Source organism: Tursiops truncatus, chromosome 11 (assembly GCF_011762595.2).
Source record: "Tursiops truncatus isolate mTurTru1 chromosome 11, mTurTru1.mat.Y, whole genome shotgun sequence".
Classification (NCBI taxonomy): domain Eukaryota; kingdom Metazoa; phylum Chordata; class Mammalia; order Artiodactyla; family Delphinidae; genus Tursiops; species Tursiops truncatus.
Window position 1 is genome coordinate 63,160,964 of NC_047044.1, and position 19,758 is coordinate 63,180,721.

The window sequence follows — 19,758 nt, forward strand, 5'->3', positions numbered from 1 at the left end:
GGGCGCTGGGTACTCTCGCGAGGTCTCGGGACTGGTGCGGGACGGTGCAGTCTCGCGGCATTGTGGGAAGGGCTGGTGTCCTGAATGAGGCTAACTGACGGTGTTGGAGGCTGTCCCGAACCGCTCACCCGACTCTGATCAGAGTTCGGCGTCAAGCTGTGGGGACTCCGCTCCAGACACATTGTAGGAAACGACCGTACGTTGTGCCTAGGCCGAGGAACTGCCTCCAAACGGGCGGAGAGGGCTGGAAAAAATTGAACTGAGGCTAACAATAACAAAAATAAAAAGAAACAATCACTTTTTTCACTCCACCTTTACGAATGGTGAGGTGTGGTCTCCATTTCACAGATAAGAAAACAAGGCTCAAAACAGTGTCATTGGAACTCAACACCAGAGGCCTGGAGGACCGTTGGCAGGCAGGGGTGTGAAAATGAGGGAACCTAGAACACTGGTTAGAATGGAAGGGGTTAACCTCTAATGGGAAATGGGCGATGGTTTCAAGCGTACAGGACTCTGGTAGATTCTCTCCCTGACTTGTGCTTCCTATTATACAAGCCCTCCCCTTCCAATTTCTCCTTCACACCTTTTCATTACCTTTGGATTTCATTTACCTTCTTCCTCTTCATTATCTCCACCCTAATCTCACCTAGAGGATTGCAAAAGCCTCCCACCCTCCATTCCCTCTTGCTTTCCACAATAATCCATTCACCATATAGCAGCTAGAGTAATCTTTCCAAAATGCAAATCTGGTCATGTTACCACTGTGCCTTGACCTCTCCCCACTCATACTCCCCATCTTGTACCACTTTCCGCCTTGTTCTCTGCTTTTCAACTCCATTGCCATTTCCAATCCCTGAAAGTTGTTGTGTTCCTTCTAGTCTCTCTGTCTGCGATACCTTCCACTTTGCCTATTCATGCCTCCAAATGGATGTTCGCTGTTACTTTCTTGTAGAGGGCTTCCTTGAACCCCTCCACTCAAAACCCACCCTAATCTAAAAAAGTTTCCTTAGTTGTGTGCTCTCAAAGAACAGTGTTTCCTCAGAGCATGTATCTCAGTTGGTAATTGTATATTCACCAATGTGAACCTAATGTATCGTGTTTATTAAACCTGATCTCTCCTGCTAGACCTCCATGAAGGTGGTGACCTTTTATTTTTGGCTTACATTATATTTTCAATGTCTTGCATTGTGCCTGCCTGTAAGGGTGTTCACTATTTGTTGAATGAGTCAATGGATGAATGAATAATTGATCAAATGAATACCTGGAGAGATAGGGAAGACCTCCAAAAAGAAGTAATATTTGAACTTCCTGTAAAAGAGAGAAGGCTCTTCTAGTCACTCGGAACAGCACTTGCAAAGGCAAGGAAACTTGGAGTGTTCAGATGAGGGTAAGTCCTTAGGGATAGATGGAACGTAGGATAGTAGGAAATAAAACTAGAAAGATGGTCTGACTGGAAGGAAGGGGACAGTCCCCTCATTCCACTCACAGGTACTGTGAATGTGCTGGACCCTGACTCCTAGATTAGCAGGGATGGCTACTGACAAACATTGTGCACCTACTGTGTGTAAGGCCCTTTATCACACATTTGGGATACGTGGAGGAATAAGGCTGAAGTTTGAAGGATGGAGGTTGGCTGCACAGTGGCTTTACATGATTTTAAGGTAGTCAGCACAGTCCAGGGCCAAGTTCACAAACCTGGAAACTTGAGTTTGTCAGGCTACCCAGAGTAGATCTTGGAGTCACACTCATCGAATTTGTAAGAGAAACTGAGTGATTTACCATGAGCGATATGCCTTCTGGTGAACAAAATATTTATGCCTGCTCCTCAGGGCACCACCTTCACAGAATCGAGGTACAAGGAGACTGATTTTATATCATAAAAGTCTTTCAAACGGCCAATGCTCAGAATATCTGCTATGCCTGTCATAGCGTCCAACCTGTTTTCTATACAGCAGTCAGAGCGACCTGCTTCTGTTTGTCTTTGCTGGACCTCGAATATGGGGAGGTGCAAGCCACCTCTCTTGTTTTATTCTATCAATCCCCCTTTACTTCCTGTCTGCTCTCCCCCATAGACACCACTCTAATGTGATTGATGTAAGTTCTTACCTATGCATGTGTGCTTATAAAATATGTCGGGTTGTATACTTGTTTCCTATTGCTGCTGTAACAAATTGCCACGAAGTTAGTGGCTTAAAACAATACAAATTTATTCTCTTACAGGTCTGGGGGTCTGAATTCTAAAATTTGGTCTGGTTCCATTCCTTCTGAGGCTTCAGAGGAGAATCTGTTTGCTTGCCTTTTGCAGCTCCGAGAGGCTGCCAGCATTCCTTAGCTTGTGACCCCTTCTTCCATCACTCTAACTGGAAGAGGGAAGAACCTTTTGTATTCTATGACAAGTTAATCACTAAAGGGATGTTGCCTATAAGCTTAAATTATACATAATGGCCCATCTCTGGGAACCCTGCTCCCCAGGTAATGAGCATTAAGCTAAAATACCTTTGTTTAGCTCACAGGAAACATCTTGACCAGGTCCACCTGTGAATGACTGCAGGGAGGAAGAAATGAACACATCCCCTCATGAGGCAGATGGGAACCAGGAAGCATTTGACTTTATTCCCTCCCCTTTTAGTATAAAAGGAGCCTGAATTCTAACTCGGGCGAGATGGTTCTTTGGGGGCACAAACCCACCATCTTCTCAGCTTGCGCAATTTCTATCTGGTCATGGAAACCGTAGGACAATTGAAGCCACGAGTAAGAAGAAACTGTGAGTCAGCAAGAGCCAGGGCAAAGGGTGAGGTCATTTGCTTATTGTGACAGGAGCAGTCGAAGCAGTAGGAGCACTGGTCAGGGAGCCTTGTGCTCCTGCCGTGGATGGAGCTTCCTGTCACCTGTCATGCTCCGTGAAGCCTGACGGGGCTGCAGAGCCCGTGTCACACAGGTGTTTCTGGGTTCCTGTGAAATGACTCCCACTCCACCCCAGGCAGCTGCAATTCTTGTCCCCCTTATTTCTACGTGTAACTTCACAATGAACTCCCGTTTGCTTGGGATATTCATTTAGTCTCTCTTCTTCGCAACTCAGATAACTGAACCCCCTTTTCCACGCACGGCAGGTGGCCCCTAAGGAATTATTCCACTACAACAGTGGGCACCTCCCTGGGGTCCAGGATACCCACCACAACTGGTTCGCTCTAGGAACTGCTAAGTAAATGTGGTCACGTCCTCACTTTTGAGGTGACCTTCTTACAGATGACATGAAAACGACTTCCCCTCTTCCAACAAGCAGAATACAATAAAGTCAATACGGTATAGGCTTTCTTAATCACAATCAAATCCCAGCCCTGTCTTCTTGAGGTTAACATCAGATCGCTTTTCTAGAATTGGATTTTGAGTTTTCCTAAAACTCTTCAATCACAGCCAAGTCTGAGGTTGTATAATTTCAATAGGTGGCTGGATCCACGCGTGACAAATTGATTCTTTCAATTCTCCCCAGCACTTAAACTCGTTCAAGTCTGGTCTTTTTCAATTTTTCCCCCCTGCGATCCAAGATAAAAAAATGTATTTTACATGAAAACCCAGAACACACATACATACACTGAAAATAACAGTTTCACCATACCCTAAAGTTTTCTATTCTTTTTATTTTAAAATGTTTGTCTTGACCCAATAATTTTTATTACAATGTTTCATGACCCGCAGCTTGAAAACGATTGGTGCAGTCTCTCCTTTCTTCAAAATTTCACTTCTCCAACACAGATCTTTCTTGCTCTGGTTCTTTCTTTTCTTTCAACAATCAAACATCTCATGAGAGTAGTCTGCTCTCCACTTCCCCATCTCTCATTCGCTCTTCAGTTGACCGTGTTTTGTCTCTGACCCTACCCTGCCCTGAAGCTGCCCTCACTGAGGTCTAACATCTTCCTTGCTGATAAATCCCACATTTCCCACCTGTTACTTAACCTGGGTTCCCAGCATCCTCTGACGCAGCTAGCCACTCCCTCTGGAAAGCTCTCTCTTGCCCTGGCTTCCTGAGGCCTCCTACCTCTCTGCCAGTTAATTCTCAGGATTCACTTCCTCTGCTCCTCTACGAGTCTCCCCAAGGCATTTCTCTTTTCTCACTTAATACACCGTTCTTGAGTGGTTTCATTTTTTTCTCATATGGGACACCTGAGAAACCCAGCTCAAACTCTTCCTTCTATCCAGTACAAGTCATAGGCCACAGACTCTGATGTGAAAGTTTCCAAACTGGAAATTTTGCTCACTTGAAAATCTAAATCGTTGAAACTCCAAAGCTTTTGTCTGCTTTTCTTCAGTGACATTTCTCCTCTGAGATAAGAAATGCTATTGAATGAAAAGGAGAGAAGGCAAGGGGTGGAGGGTGAAAATGGTGGGAAGCTTGAGTAATATTTGCAATGGACATTGTGGTTGATCCCCAATGTCCATTCCATACCAGACAATTAGCCCAAGTCAGTGATGACTGTTACTGCTCCAGGAGCGGACACACCAATGATCCTTGCCAGACGGTCTGAAGGAAAGGACTTATATCTCATCCTTGGGAGGAGGGGTTTCTCTTTCTTCCACTGAATATGAAGACAGAAGCATCACGCAGTAGCTACTGGCAGCCACCTTCAGACAATAAGGAGAACCATCCCGAGGATGAAACTTCCCTCCGAGGAGGAAGGCTGAACAGAACCATGGACAGAGCCTGGGTCCGTGATATTATTGAGCTGCTGAATCAACCAACTTCAGAGCCCACCTACCTCTGGCTCCTTGTTACATGAAGTAGTTTACTTTCTTTTTTTTTTTTTTTTAAAAATGAGGTTGTATGTTACTTGTAGCAGAAAGCATCCTGATAGATTCAGCATCTCAAAATATTCCATCACACCTGAACTCCAGACCTGTGGACATGAATGCCTGCCAGCCCTTCCCCTGGGCTGTTCCGTGGCATCTCACACTCAGTAAGTCTAAAACTGACGTTGTTGTCTTGGGCCCCCTTGTCTCCCTATACCAATCTTCCCTGTTTCTGTGAAAAGTCCCACCATCTGCCTGGGTGTTCAACTCAAAACCTTGGGTAATCTTTGCTATTTCCCTTTTCCTCACACTGACAATCCCCACTTAGGAACTGCAGATTCTACCCCCTGAATAGTGCTCAAATCCATCCACTTCTTTGCCCACCACCATCTCTTGCATGTTTCACTGCACAGTCTCTGAACTGGTCCTCCTTCTCCTTCCAACTGTGTCTGAACACCACAGCCAGAGTGACCTTTCTAAGATGCAGCTCTGAATACTTCACCCATTAAACCCTTTTCTTTCCCTTTTCCTTAGAATAAATTCTAAGTGCCTTCATATGTCCTATAAGGCCCTCGGTGACCTGGCCCTCATTGCATCTTTCCAACCTCAATGCAATTCCTTCCTTTCTAGCCTTCATTCCAGCAACGTAGAACTACTTTCACTTTCCAGACATGCTCCCTCTTGTCTTCTGGCTGATGTATCTACCTAGAAAGTCCTCTTCCTCTCCCTGCTTCACCTGAGTAACTGCTGTTCATTCTCCAGCGCTCACTGTGATGGTGCCTCCTTTGGGAAGCCATCTCTACCCTAAGGCTGGGTTAGGTGTTCTTCTTCATGTTTCCAGAACACCATCTCCTTATCCCAATCACATCACTCGTCGCGAGGTTGGAATTGTATGCTTATTTATCTATGTCCCCCACCCAGACTGTGAGCTCCTTGAGAGCAGGGACTCTGGCTTACTCCCTACACCTAGCACTATAATAGAGTGAAAAAGATCATTCTAAATTCAGAAGTAAATTTTGACTTCAAGGCAAGGGTAGGATGGAATGGAGTTGGAGGACAGCATGGAAATAGACATTTTCAAGCAAGGGGTGGGGTGGTGGCAGCAGAATTGATCTGCTGGCTAAGTGTGCTGAATAGGTTTAGGTGGGTGGCAGGGCCAGGCCAGGGGAAAAGACCACTGAGGCAGACAATGTAACCCAGGCAAGAGATGACGGTGGTGGGACTTCACTGGTGGCGCAGTGGTTAACAATCCACCTGCCAATGCAGGGGACACGGGTTCGAGCCCTGGTCCAGGAAGATCCCACATGCCGGGGAGCAACTAAGCCTGTGCACCACAACTACTGAGCCTGCAGTCTAGAGCCCACAAGCCACAACTACTGAGCCCGTGTGCCACAACAAGAGAAGCCACTGCAATGAGAAGCCCACGCACCGCAACGAAGAGTAGCCCCCGCTCGCCGCAACTAGAGAAAGCCTGCACGCAACAACGAAGACCCAACGCAGCCAAAAATAAATAAATTTTTTTTTAAAAAAAGAGATGATGGTGGCCTGGACTAGGGTGGTGGCAGTGGAGACGGGGAGAACCAGACAGCCTTGAAAGAGTTATAAAGTAGAATTAACAGAATTGGGGGTGGGTGAAGAAAAGAAAGGAGTATAAGATGAGGTGGGTTCTAATTGGGGCCACGGAAGTCCTAGTGGTGACTTCATCTTAGGGCGGGGAATCCAGAAGGAAGAACGTGACTGCAGAAGGTGTAAAGCGAGGTAAGGGGCTCTGCTTCGGACATCTGGGGCTGCAGATGGGGCACAGAAGTTGAGAAGGAATGGACAGAGAGGTAGGAGGAAAACCAGAGGGGCAGACAGGAGTCATAGATGCCGAGATAGTGGGAGTCAGAAGAGAAATGACCTGAGGCAGGGGGAAAATACCGCTGAGCCTCCTTTGCATTGACGCTCCCATGACACAGACACAAGTGCGCTAGGGAGGGTCCCCCCTGCCCCGCCCCCATTACTATTTTATGATGTTTTAAAAATCGAAGTATAATTCACTTACAATATTATATTAGTTTCAGGTGTATAACATAGTCATTCCATATTTTTATACATTACAAAATGATCACCACTGGAGAGGGTTCCCTTGATAGCAGTTTTATTTGATTTAAAAGTGAAACTCAGACCCTGACCCACCCACTAATCTTGGGGTCGTGGCAGGAGTAGACTCATCCTGGGGATGGTTGGCCTCTTACCAGGACAAGAAATGGGGGAACATATAGATTCTTACCAGGACAAGAAATGGGGGAACATATAGACTCTTACCAAGATAAGAAATGAGAAACATATGGATCATGTCTCTGTGGGCATGGAGAGGCCCAGCTGTGGTGCTGGGTAGGGTTTGGCCACGGCCAGGGAAGGGGTGACTGGAGCCAACTGGTGGGCACATGCAGAGGGGGAGGAGACTAATTCGGGACCGGTGTTAGGATTGGGGCTTAGAGGTCTAGGGCAGGGTCAGGGAGCTCTGGACCAACAAGTTCAGTAGCTGTGAGTAGAAGACTTGTCCAGCTCACTGTGCTGCTCCTTGTGAGACTCTGTCACCACCTGCTGGGGGCCGAGGCATGTGAGGCGCACAAACCGTTCAGCACCACCCTCCTTCCAGCTCCTTTGTGGCACGGTGTCCCCCCTCCCTGGCATAACCAGTTGAGGCTCCAGTCTGACCATCCACTTCCATCTCCCTGTCTCACTGCCACCCCAAGAATCACTAACCCACAAACACCCTAAGATTACCTGCAGCCAGGCTGGGGCTCAGAAATACTACGAGAAATGATGGGGTCCTACGCTCAAGTGACCCATCTTACCTCCCCATCCCGGGTCTCAATGGTCTTGATCAGAACCATCTTCCGGCTGTGGCTCTCCTGGGGAGGCTCCACCTCAGGCACTGGAAAAAGCAAGATGAGAGGTGGAAGGGAGGAGGCTTGGGATTTCTCTTGTTTTAAGCCCTCACTCCGTCTGGGAGGTGAGGGAGGGGCGGGGAGGGGCAGAGCCTGAGGAGCGAAGGCGAGTGTAGACCAGGACTCAGAAGTTCACGGAGAGAACCAATCCCTGAGCAGAGCCAGAGTAAGAGTCCAGTCAGGGCAGAAATAGACAAGGGGACAGACAGTTGGAAGTCAGACGTGAAAGACTCACCAGTCGTCTTTATACTTAAGGATGCAAAGGAATGGACTGGCACGGAGATCCTGGGGGCGAAGCACTCGGTCAGCTACTCCTGTGAGCCGCTGGCCTCTCCCCCACAAGCCCTGACCAAACCCTATCCGACCCGCTGCCTCTCACCGGCTCTCCTCGCCCTCAAGTAGCTTCCGGTAGGTGGCGATCTCGATGTCCAGGGCCATCTTGACGTTGAGGAGCTCCTGGTACTCTCGCAGGTGTCGCGCCATCTCCTCCTTTAGCTGCCGCAGCTCCTCCTCGAGCCGTGCGGTGCCCGCCTGGTACCCGCCGGCTTCCAGGGCAAACTGCTCCTCCAGCTCCCGCAGCTGTCTGAGCAGCGCCTCGTTCTGGGGGTTGGGGGTGAAGAGGGGGCGTCAATGGGGGGAGCAGCCTTCATCCTCCACCCCCTGGGCGGGGGCGCGCAGCCTGGTACTCACCGTGCCGCGAAGCCCATCCACCTCGCACGTCAGGCTCTGGATCTGGCGTCGCGACTCGTTCATCTCCTGCTTGGCCTGGCGCAGGGCCTCGTGGTTCCGGTTGGCGGCGTCAGACAGGTCCGCGTACTGCGGCCAGGGGGGCAACCCGGACGTGAGTGGACCAGATGCGCCCTCTCCCCAGCTCTCCACGCTTCCAGGTCCTCCCAAACCCTCCCGTGCCCTGGCACCTTGGACTTGTACCACTCTTCTGCTTCCTGCAGGTTCTTCGCTGCGATGCTCTCGTACTGGGCACGGATGTCCCTCAGCGCCGCCGTCAGCTCGGGCTTCACGGTCGCCTCCACCTCGACCTGCTGCACCTGCTGGCTCTCCACGCTCATCTGCAGGTCTCTCAGCTCCTGCCGCCCAGGGCGAGAGGCCGAGTTCATCGCGCAGATCCCACACGGGCCGCGCGGTTGGCACACAGAAAAGAGAAGAAACACTTGAATGAACAGAAGGGGGCGCTAGGGAGTGCAGCGCGCTTGGTACTGCACGGCCCGCGCCACGCCCGTACTAAGCCTCTGGCCAGGTTACGGGGGTGCAGCTCCGCTGCTCGCCACCAGGCGACGCAGGGGTGTGAGTCAAACCACCTGTAGAGGGGGTTGAGAGCCTGCGTCTACCCTACGAATCTCACTTCTCTTCCTCAGGTCCACTCGCCAGTCTCTTCCAGAGCTTATACTCCAGCTCCAATGAGACCACCCCCAACCTCCTGACACCCGGGTCCACCCACCTCCTCGTGCAGCTTCTTGAGGAACTCAATCTCATCCATCAGAGACTCAATCTTGCGCTCTAGCTCCAGGCGGGACAGGGTGGCGTCGTCCACGTCCTTCACGGGGTGGCAGTAGGGGTTCGAGAGCAGGGAGGGGTTGCTTAGGTCGACGAAGAGCCTGGCCCTCCCTGTCTGCCTCTGGAGGCTTCTGGTCGCCTCCCTTTGCCCACAGATGCCACCCTGGATACGCAGGCCGGGGGTAGGAATGGGGAGACCGAGCTCACCTTACGGAAAAGCACGAGGCTGTGCTCCGCATCCTCGCGCTTGCGAGTCTCCTCCTCCAGCCTGGTGGGAGGGGTGTGCAGAAGCTGAGCTCCGGGGTCACTGCCCAGCCGTAAGACCGCGACCCCCAGGATCTGGGTCAGAGGCTGCTACTGCCCAGGACTCTGAGGAGGGGCCTTCAGGCTGCCTGATGGACTTGCCCCATATTTCCCTTTAACCTGCTGGGAGCTGAGATGTGGCCCCTTTATACACAGGGGAGACATAGTAACTCCCCCTTCCTCCCCTCCCCAGAGACTCAGCAAAGTGGTAGACGGGGGTTGGGGGTGTTGCCCGCCGGCGAGGATGCTGCCTGCACACGCCCAGGTGGATAAGGCGGGCCACTCCCTCTGGCGGCCGCCTCGACGGCCGCCGCCCAGCCCCGGCCCTGTCCCCTGACCTCTGCTTGAGCGCCGCCAGGTCCTCCGCCAGCCCGTCGCGCTCCACCTGCACCCGGTCTCGCTCGCGGCCCAGCAGCTCTAGCTCCCTCCGCAGCTCGCGCAGCTCCTGCTGGCACAGCTGGTCGGCGCGCGCCGGCTCCTGGCCCCGGGCCTGGCTCAGCTCCCCGCGCAAGGCCGCGTTCTGCTGCTCCAGGAAGCGCACCTTCTCGATGAAGTTGGCGAAGCGGTCGTTGAGCTCCTGCAGCTCCTGCTTCTCGTTGCTGCGCGTGGCCAGGAACTCCTGGTTGAGGGCCTCGGCCATGGAGAAGTCGAGGCGCTCCGAGGGCAGGCGCAGGAGGGCGCCCGCGGCCGCCCGGGGACTGCGGAAACTGCCTAGGCGCACGGAGGAGCCGGGGGACGCCGAGCCCAGCAGGCGGCTGCTCGAGAAGCGGGAGCTGGAAGAGTAGGAGAGGGCCCCCGGGGACAGCGAGGGCGGTGGCCCGAAGGTGCGGCGGTAGTAGGTGGAACTGACGCCGGACCGGAGGCCCGACGGGTGGCTCATGGCGGCCGAGGATGGGGAGTCACCGCTGACAGAGCTTGTCCGGGCGCTGGGAAGGAGCCGCAAACCGCTGCGAGGCGGCTTTATAGCCCTGCGGGCTCAGGGGGGGCATGGGCTGCTCCTCCCACTGGCCTGACGGTGGGGCTATGTGGGGAGGGGGACGCCCCACCCCTGCAGAGCTGCAGGAGCGCCGCACCCTCCCTCCCTGGTTGCCGGCGCCCTGCCTACTTGATTCCCCCAGTTCGTGGTGGGGAAGGAGACAGGGATGGCCACCACAGGCCACAGGGAGGCGGGAGGGGGGGGTTCGGGTGTTGGGGGGGTCAGTGCCTTCCAGCAAATATCCGGAGCTGGAGCCTAGGGTGGGAGGGCCTCACTGGAACTGGGGTCCCTGCCTGAAAGAGCTGGTAAAAACTGGAGGCTAGGTGGACTGTATGTTAAAGGGCAGGCTTCTGGTACGTGGGCAGGGAGGACGCAGCCCAGGTGCAGGGAGGACGCAGCCCAGGTGCAGGGAGGACGCAGCCCAGGTGCAGGGAGAATTGGCCTGGCTTAGGCCCCAGAGGCTGTACCTCCACATGGCCCCTGAAGGCTAGGCTCTGCTTTCAAATGCTGTCAGCTGCCCCCTCTGTCACCACACCCAGGGAGATCTGGGGGACGGGAGTGCAGAGGCAGCTGAGGTGGGTGAGGAAGGGCTGCTCTCCCTGAAATCCCCAGGGCTCTGTGAAGGGTTGCTGCCTGGCGCCAGCTCTGCTGCTAATGGACTTGCTTCTTCCCCTCCCCCTCCCCTGGACACTTGGCCAGGAGGTTGCCTGCTGATGTCTCAGCCTTAAAGACACAGATCCCAAATCTACCCCAGGCCCCAGCAAGGTGGGCACATCAGAGGGGGCTCAGGGTGACTAGGCCCAGCTCTGGGTCCCACTTGGGAGGGTCTGTGCCATGCCGGAGGCTGAACTGAGTGAGCTAGCGTGTGCTGTCTGGCTTTACTGGATACTCCCTTCCCCCAACCCACCGCTGCTCAGTCAGGGCCTTACAGGAACCGGGGCGATTCCTGAAGGAGGAAGGGGAGGGGGCTGAAGGGTAGCAGCTGCTGCCAAGGCTGAGAGATAGACACACGGGCAGGAGCCGGTTTCCAGTGCTGAGGAGCTGCAGGTACCCAGCGAGAGGAGGGCTGGATTGGGAGAGAAGGGGAAAGAGAAAGTGCCCATCCCCGTAGGCTCAGGGACTGAAAGAGGAGAAGAAGGCCCAGAACAGAGCCATAGATGCATATGCGTAATGGCACCGCGCACCTATGTGCACGCACATTAGACACACCCAACCACAGGGCCCTTCATACCCTCCCCCACCCCAGAGTTAGCAGGGAGGCTGATGTCTGGCCTTTGCATGTCAAACGGCTTCCAGAACGCAGGCACGGGCTGCCCAGGAGTGGACAGAGGCAGCTTGGATGGTCTGCAGGAGTCGAGGTGCTGAGGCCTGTTGGGCTTGCCAGGAGCTAAGGGGCTGCTGCTGCTGGGGACTCCGGGGCTCTCCAGTAAGGACAGGTCCGCGTAGGATCGGCCCTGAGGACAAGAGCTGGGCGTCTGGGGAAACAGGTCTGGGACTCCGGGCTGCACCTCTGGCTGAGGGGATGAGGAGGGCGGCTCCCTGGCTGGCCATCCCCTCAGCACTGCAGGGCAGAGGGGCCTCCCCGCCTTTGTGTGTCCTCTGAGATGGGCCAACGCCCTTAGGCTCACATCCCTACCGCCTTAGCCTTCGTCTCCTCTCCAGGCCCCTCCTTCCTTCTGGGCTATTAGTCTCTCCCTGAACAGCTGCCAGGTCCTTCTCCTTGATGAATCTGGTTTGGTTGCCAGGGGAATGGGAAGAGGGAGGATGGGAGAGAGGGGTGGGATGGCTAAACCAGGCCGGGTTGCCGCTAACTCTTGGAAGTGGGGAGGGGTAGGGTCCTGCCTGGGTTAGGGGGAGGGGGCTTGATAGGTGTGAGGAGGGGAGTGGGGAAGCTAAGTGCTTTCTGCTGCAGCCCTGGGCTCTGAGCCCCAGCTACCACTGAAGCCCCATCCACTCCAGCCTAGGCCCTGCCCTGCCCTGCCTGCTGTCCTCCGGGTACAAACTGGGAGTCTGAGCTGGTACTTCACGCAAAGGGACAGGTAAGGCCTGGGGAGGACGAGCTCAGGCTTTATTTTTACAGGGAACTGCTGGCAGACCTGGGCCTTTCAGAGTAGAGGCCTCTAGGGCTGGCCCTGGGGAATTACCAGTGGGGTTCCCATCCTCTCCCCTGCTTAAGCTCCCAGCTCACCACCCAGAAGCCTCAGAGTAGAGGGAACCAGGACCACCTCGGTAGGGGTCTGGGAGTTGTAAGGCCAGGGTCTGGCCTGGGTTTGGGAACCAGGCCTGCTGGCAATGCAGAGAAGACTCCTCCCCCGTCCTCAGAAAGAGCTGGGCCTGGGAGGTCTTGTGGCCGGAGAAAAGTAGGAAAGGGTCCTGGTTAAGAGCCAGGGCTCTGGCATCCAGCTACCAAGCTTCCCACCTGATTCCAACACTCTGTTGTACAAATGTAGTTTCATTACTATGTCCTCTCATGTGCTCCAGCAAAAGGGGGAAAATTGTAGTTTCCACCTCACAGTGTTGTTGAGAGGGTTAAATAAATACATGTAAAATACTTAGGACACACGTAATAAAAGCTGAAAACGTAATTTATTACTACTACTATTACTACTATTACAAATTGTCAGCCCCCAAGTACAGTGAAGAAGGATCTGGACTTCCTTTGGACTGTCCCCACTAAGAGCAGTGCTGGACCGGGGTGGCAGGAACCCAGTACTTCCTGGCTGATGGAAGGAGGGAAGGGTGGCCTCAGTGCACTGGGCAAATAGTATACTGATCAAAACACGGACTCTGGACAGACTGCATGGGTTTGATCATGGCTCCTCAACTTAATTAGCTGTATGCTTTGAGTCTGGTTGAGTGATTTAACCTCTATTCTCTCCATGTTCTTTGCCCATCAGTGGGGATGATAATAATAGTACCTAGCCCATAGTGCTGGAGGAGGAATTGAGTTCCAGTATGTGAAGCACTTAGTGCTTGGCACATAACACATGCCATGTAAGTATTAGCCAGCGTTATTATTACCCCTCCTCCTTCTGCTGTCCTTGGCTGCCCTGGCGAAAGCTCAAAGAGAAATAACCACTGTATTCAGAGGTTTGCAAGGCAGGTAAGCAATGAAGTTTAGGTTACTGGCAAGAGAGCTGCTAAATGACAGGCCATGGACTCAAAGCTGGATGAGGAGGGGTGTGTAGACAAGAGAGGATGGGGTATTGGCAGAGTAAAGAGGTCCATAGCTGGACTTCCAGGCAAGGCCAAAGACCAGTCACAGTACAAGGAACTGAAAGAGGCACTGAGAGGGTAGGAAGTTGTTTTCGGAGAGCAGGGTACATGAATTCGTGATTCTGGAGCTGGGGTATTTATGGATAAGATTCCCAGGGTGGGGCTTCCCTGGTGGCGCAGTGGTTAAGAATCCGCCTGCCAATGCAGGGGACGCGGGTTCGAGCCCTGGTCCAGGAAGGTCCCACATGCCGCGGAGCAACTAAACCCGTGCTTCACAACTACTGAGCCTGCGCTCTAGAGCCCGTGCTCCGCAACAAGAGAAGTCACTGCAATGAGAAGCCTGCGCACGGCAACGAAGAGTAGCCCCCGCTCGCCGCCACTAGAGAAAGCCCATGTGCAGCAACGAAGACCCAACACAGCCAAAAATAATAAATTTAAAAAAAAAAAGATTCCCAGGGTGTTTCTAAGGAGTGAGCGGCTAAGGTAGAATGCTGGGAAAGGTCATGGGAGAAGAGATCAGGCCATCAGACTGGGCACTTACTAGCTGTGTGACCCTGGGCAAGTTACATATCCTCTCTGAGCTTCAGTTTCTTCATCTGTAAAATAGGAATGATGATACCTTCCTTCCAGAGGTGTCATGAGATCTAAATGAGGTATTATGCATAAAGCGATTAGCATGTTGTGAGGCTCACAGTAGGTGCTCAACACTGTTGATTGCCTTCTTCCCCTCCCATGTGACAGAGAGGAAACAGACACACAGAATCAATGACATAACCCTAATTACTTGTACCTAAGGGTTAGCTGGCATCTCCCTGCCCCTTGAGGTCTAGGATTGGCTCAACCTCCACTCCACATCCTGGGGAAATTCCAATGTCCTCCCCAAGATCTCTTTGCCTTCCTGTTGCTTCCTCTTTGCATCCCTAGCTCCAGGTCCCTGCTGCCCCTGAACTGGCTGACTTTACAGCTAACTCTCCACAGCGTCTCAGATGTAGAACTTGGCACCGTCCCTCGGGTCCTGTGATCCCCTTTCCCATCACTTGGGTAGGAACTGAGGCTCAGAGGGACAAAGTTGCCTGTCTGAGGTTGCACAGTGAACAAATTACGGCTTCCTCTCCAGGAAGACACGTCCTGGTTGGTCAGGGCCTGCTGGTGTTCTGTGTTCTGGGCCTGCAGGAGCCCAGATGAGCCCCAGCCAGAAGGAGTCCAGCTCCATTCGAGGTGGGCTCTCCCAGGCTGGTCTGGTTGCAGGGTCCCTATTGACAGACTGGCTCCACCGGCGTGGAATCCTTTCCCCATTATCTCCATTTGGGGGCTCCACTCCTCCCGGTTAGGGAGCACCCTGGGTATCTTCTCCATCTCATCAGTTCTCTCACTGTATAATATAGCAATAGCTAACATTTCCTATGTGCCAAGCACTATGCTAAGCATTTTACACGTGTTATCATTTTTAATCCTCACAATAACCCTATGACATAGGTACTACTACTATTCCCATTTTACAGTTGGAGAAACTGAGGCACGGAGAGGTTAGGCAACTTGCCCAACGTCACACAGCTAGTAAACTAGTAATCTGTTTATATGTCTGACTCTCCTGCTCCCTGACAATATGATATTTGAGGGCAGCCATCAGATCTTATTCACTTTTGTGTCTGTGGTGTCTAGCACAGGACCTACGTCAAACAGCTGTTGGTTAAACTGAAGGGAACCCAGAGGCACCTGAAAAAAATTTTTCCCGTGGTTGTCGAGTCAGGAAAATAGAGAGGTGTGTTGCTGCCACCTTCTGGCCAGATGCTAGAATGACATGTCTGCAGTCGGAATCCATCCACGTTTATTGAGTTTTAACACTCAAGGCTCAGGAACATTGGAATTTGGGGGATGCTCCAAAACTATTTATTATGACCTCCTTTTTAAAGATGAGGGGACTTCCCTGGTGGTCCAGTGGTTAAGACTCCACGCTCCTGATGCAGGGGGCCCAGGTTCGACCCCTGGTCAGGGAAATAGATCCCGCATGCCGCAACTAAGAGTCCGCATGCCGCAACTAAAGATCCTGGATGCTGGAACGAAGACCCGACACAGCCAAATAAATAAATAGTTTTAAAAAAAGAAGCACTTCCCTATTCTTTAAAATAAATTAATTAATTAAATAAAGAGGAGAATTATCCAAGAGTGAATAAAATAGAATAGCAGCACTGGTATTAGGACCTCTGAGCCCTGATCTCGTTCTTCCCCTGGGCTCTAGGAACCTCCTCTGCACCCCCAGAAGCCCAAAACCAGGGAAGGAGGCAAAGTCTGTCCTCAACTCCCCCCTTATCCTCTACTCTGTCCACAATCTCCTGTCCTGCCCTCACTGTAAAATTGCATCTCCATCCATCTGCCTGCCTGACCCTTCCAACCAGCTACCGGTCAACTGGAGAACAGGAGAGCAGCTTATGGCCACAGGATGCTAAGTGAACCTTCCTCCTCGTGGTGTGGCCTAGAGACCCGACTCAGAATCACCTGGGGGCCCATTAAAAAGCAGATTTCAGTGCTCCACCTAGATCTTCTGAATCCCTAGAATTCTGCATTTTAACAAACTTCCTAGGTGATTTTTAATGCACATGAAAATTTGAGCAGGGACGTCCCTGGCGGTGGTTAAGACTTTGCCTTCTGATGCAGGGGGGTACTCGTTTGATCCCTGGTCGGGGAGCTAAGATCCCACATGCCTCGCTGCTAAAAAACCAAAACATAAAACAGAAGCAATATTGTAACAAATTCAATAAAGACTTTAAAAATGGTCCACATCAAAAAAAAATCTTAAAAAAAAAATCCGAGCATACCTGGATTAAGATTTTTTCTTTAAATTGTCCATTTCCCCCTCCCCCCTGCCATTTTATTTTGATTTTCAAACCCAGAGAAAAGTCAAGAGAATATTGGGACTTCCCTGGTGGCACAGTGGCTAAGAATCCGCCTGCCAATGTAAGGGACACGGGTTCGAGCCCTGGTCTGGGAAGATCCCACATGCCACGGAACAATAGAGCCCGTGTGCCACAACTCCTGAGCCTCAGTGACGCAACTACTGAAGCCGGTGCGCCTAGAGCCCGTGCTCCACAACAAGAGAAGCCACTGCAATGAGAAGCCCACGCACCGCAACGAAGAGGGGCCGCCGCTCGTCGCAACTAGAGAAAGCCCGCGCACAGCAACGAAGACCCAACGCAGCCGAAAATAAATAATAAATAAATTTATTTAAAAAAAGAGAATATTGCTATCAACACCAATATATCTTTCCCCAGGGTATAATAATTACCAGTTGTTAATATTTTGCCACAGTTCCTTTGAAAGTAATTTCCAGACATTATGTCTCACCCCTAAGTACTTCAGCATGCATCTCCTAAGAATAAGGACATTTTCCTATACAACCACAGTACTATTAACCCCCCAAGAAACTTAACATTGATACAACAGTATTATCTAATATATAGTTTATATTCATTTTCCCTACCCCTACAATGATCCCAATAATGTCCTTCATAGCTGTTTTCCCCTGATCCAGTACTCAAAGATAAAGAATTGTATTTGGTTGTCACCTGGGCAGGGATAAGTCTGGGATGAGCTTGGCATGTTTGCGGGACTGTAGAAAGGTGAGGCTGGAGTGAGATGGGTGGGAGGAGAGAAGGGAAGGTGACATGAGAGGAATGGGGAGGAGTCAGACCACAGGCTTTCTAAATCAGAGGAAAGGGTTTATAGCTTATTTTTTAAATTTATTTTTAAAATAAATTTATTTCTTTATTTTTAATATTTATTTATTTATTTGTCTAGGCTGTACCGGGTCTTAGCTGTGGTACTCGGGATCTTCGTTGTGGCATGTGGACTCTTAGTTGCGGCACGCGTGCAGGATCTAGTTGCCCGACCAGGGATCGAACCCAGACCCCCTGCATTGGGAGCATGGACCACCAAGGAAGTCCCTATAGCTGATTATAAATGCAATAAAAAGCCACTGAAGGGTTTTATTTTTATTTATTTATTTTTAATAAATTTATTTTATTTATTTTTGGCTGTGTTGAGTTCATTTCTGTGCATGGACTTTCTCTAGTTGCGGTGAGTGGGGACTACTGTTCGTTGCAATGCACAGGCTTCTCATTGCAGTGGCTTCTCTTGTTGCAGAGCACGGGCTCTAGGCATGCAGGCCTCAGTAGTTGTGGCTTGCAGGCTCTAGAGCGCAGGCTCAGTAGTTGTGGCGCATGGGCTTGGTTGCTCTGAGGCATGTGGGATCTTCCTGGACCAGGGCTCGAACCTGTGTCCCCTGCATTGGCAGGCGGATTCTTAACCACTGCGCCACTAAGGAAGCCCCCACTGGAGGGTTTTAAGCAGAGGAATGACTTGATCAGGTTTATGACTTTAAAAGGTCAATGTGAAGACAATTTCAGATTTGGGACATTCTGTCAGATGATTCCTAGGCTCTAAGAAGTCAAAGCCATTTTTTAAAAAAGTGAGTGTATTAGTTTTCTAGGGATGTCATAAGAAATTACCACAAACGTGGTGGCTTAAAACAACAGAAATTTATTCTTTCACAGTTCTGGAGACTGGAAGTCCAACACCAAGATGTTGGTAAGGCATATTCCCAAAGCCTCTAGGGGAGAATCCTTCCTTGCCTCTTCCAGCTTCTGGTGGCTCCCGGAGATACTTGGCTGCAGCTGTATTGTTCTAATCTCTGCCTCTGCCTTCACATGGCCTTCTCCTCTTCTGTGTCTATGTCTTCTCTTTCCTTCCTATAAAGACACTTGTCACTGGATTTGGGGACCCAGGTAACCCAGGACTATCTCAAGGTCCTTATCTTGCAAAGACCCTTTTTCCAAATAAGGTTATATTCACTGGTTCTGGGATATGGACATATCTTTTAGGTGTGAAGACGGGAATGCGGTTGTATAAGAGAAGATTCTTGTTCTTAGGAGGTGCCTGCAGGAGCATTTAGGGGTGAAGTGTCATAATGTCCACAACCTTCCTTCTAGTGGCTTAGTTCCATTGTCCTAGATATCGTTATGGTGCAAGGCAGTGGTTCTGGCTACTGGGTAAGCGTGACAGAGAAGGAGAAGAGTTAGTCACACCGCTTACTAGAATAGAACCCGGGCGTCTCACCCTGGTCTCCACTTGATTCTGCAGGTCTCTTATAAGAGACTGTGCCTGATACGAATTTCTTGAGCGCATGCTCATGCCTGAGATGAGACAGGACAGGGCTCCTGCCCCTCAGGCCAGCCACCAGGAGACTCCTTTTTGCAGTCATAGCACTCTGCCATCTACGTTCCCCCCACCTCCTGCGGGGAGAGGCCAGGTGGCAGCTGAACGGACAAGTTCAAAGCGTCTGATGCCCTACAAACGGCCCTGTCTGCCCTCTGCCTGCAGGCCGCACAGGTACTCATCTGACAGCTGGGTCTGGCTGGGCCTGAGCTTTCAGAGCGAGCCTGTTGGATCTCACAGCCATTGAGGGCCAATTGTCAGCATCTGTTAGATGTTGTCTCACTCTCCAGGTGAATTCTCTCCGCCACACACTGTTGTGTTGGCACCTGGCCAGAGGGAAAGGAGGTGATGGAGGAAATGAGGATGGGGAAGGAGGAGATGAGTGAGAGAGGGAAGGGAGAAATGGAAGTGGAGGGAGAAGTTGAGGGTGGGGAGAGAGGGGAGCAGTGGGGGAGAGTAAAAGAAACCAAATGGGCCAGAGAAGGAGAAAAAGCCTCTCAGGCTTTTTCCTCTCAAGGATCCAAGGGCCCCCCACACAAGAGAATAACTGGTCAAATGACCCCTGTTCATACCCTGGAGCCCCCAGAACCTGGCCTGGTTCCTGTCCCGAGTCCCCCAGTACCACCCCCTTGTCTACAAGGGCAGCTCAAAGCTCCTTAGGCTCTGCAAGATTTGGGACTGCCCTGGGGTTGAGCTCCTTCTGGCTGGGCTTCCAGAGTGGGCCTCCTTGCTCTTCTGTATCAGAAGGTACCTATATCTTCTGATCCACAGATCAGGCTATGGCTCCATTCACCGTTGCATGTCAAAGGGAAGAAGGTT

At 51.6% G+C, this 19,758-nt stretch overlaps 1 protein-coding gene and 1 non-coding gene across 9 annotated transcripts; one reads left to right on the top strand and one right to left on the bottom strand.

Annotated features, from left to right (window-relative positions):
• Window positions 1-200: 200 nt before the first annotated feature.
• On the bottom strand, window positions 201-19,758 carry PRPH (peripherin). Of its 8 annotated transcripts, none has more exons than XM_004318271.4 (9): window positions 9,875-19,758; window positions 9,441-9,501; window positions 9,178-9,273; window positions 8,639-8,806; window positions 8,412-8,537; window positions 8,101-8,321; window positions 7,957-8,006; window positions 7,629-7,708; window positions 201-7,371 (listed from the first exon to the last, which is right to left on the bottom strand). In XM_004318271.4, exons 1-9 carry the CDS (start codon window positions 10,414-10,416, stop codon window positions 7,306-7,308), a joined length of 1,410 nt encoding a protein of 469 aa, XP_004318319.2. In that variant the 5' UTR covers window positions 10,417-19,758; the 3' UTR covers window positions 201-7,305. The 8 variants fall into 8 exon arrangements, 4 of the variants coding, with proteins under 4 accessions (XP_004318319.2, XP_019790045.2, XP_019790046.1 ...); XM_019934486.3 differs by having other exon boundaries at window positions 201-7,374; XR_004528978.2 differs by having other exon boundaries at window positions 7,304-7,371; window positions 7,629-8,006.
• On the top strand, window positions 15,653-15,725 carry TRNAQ-CUG (transfer RNA glutamine (anticodon CUG)). The gene has a single exon. It is a non-coding gene; the product is annotated as a tRNA-Gln (tRNA).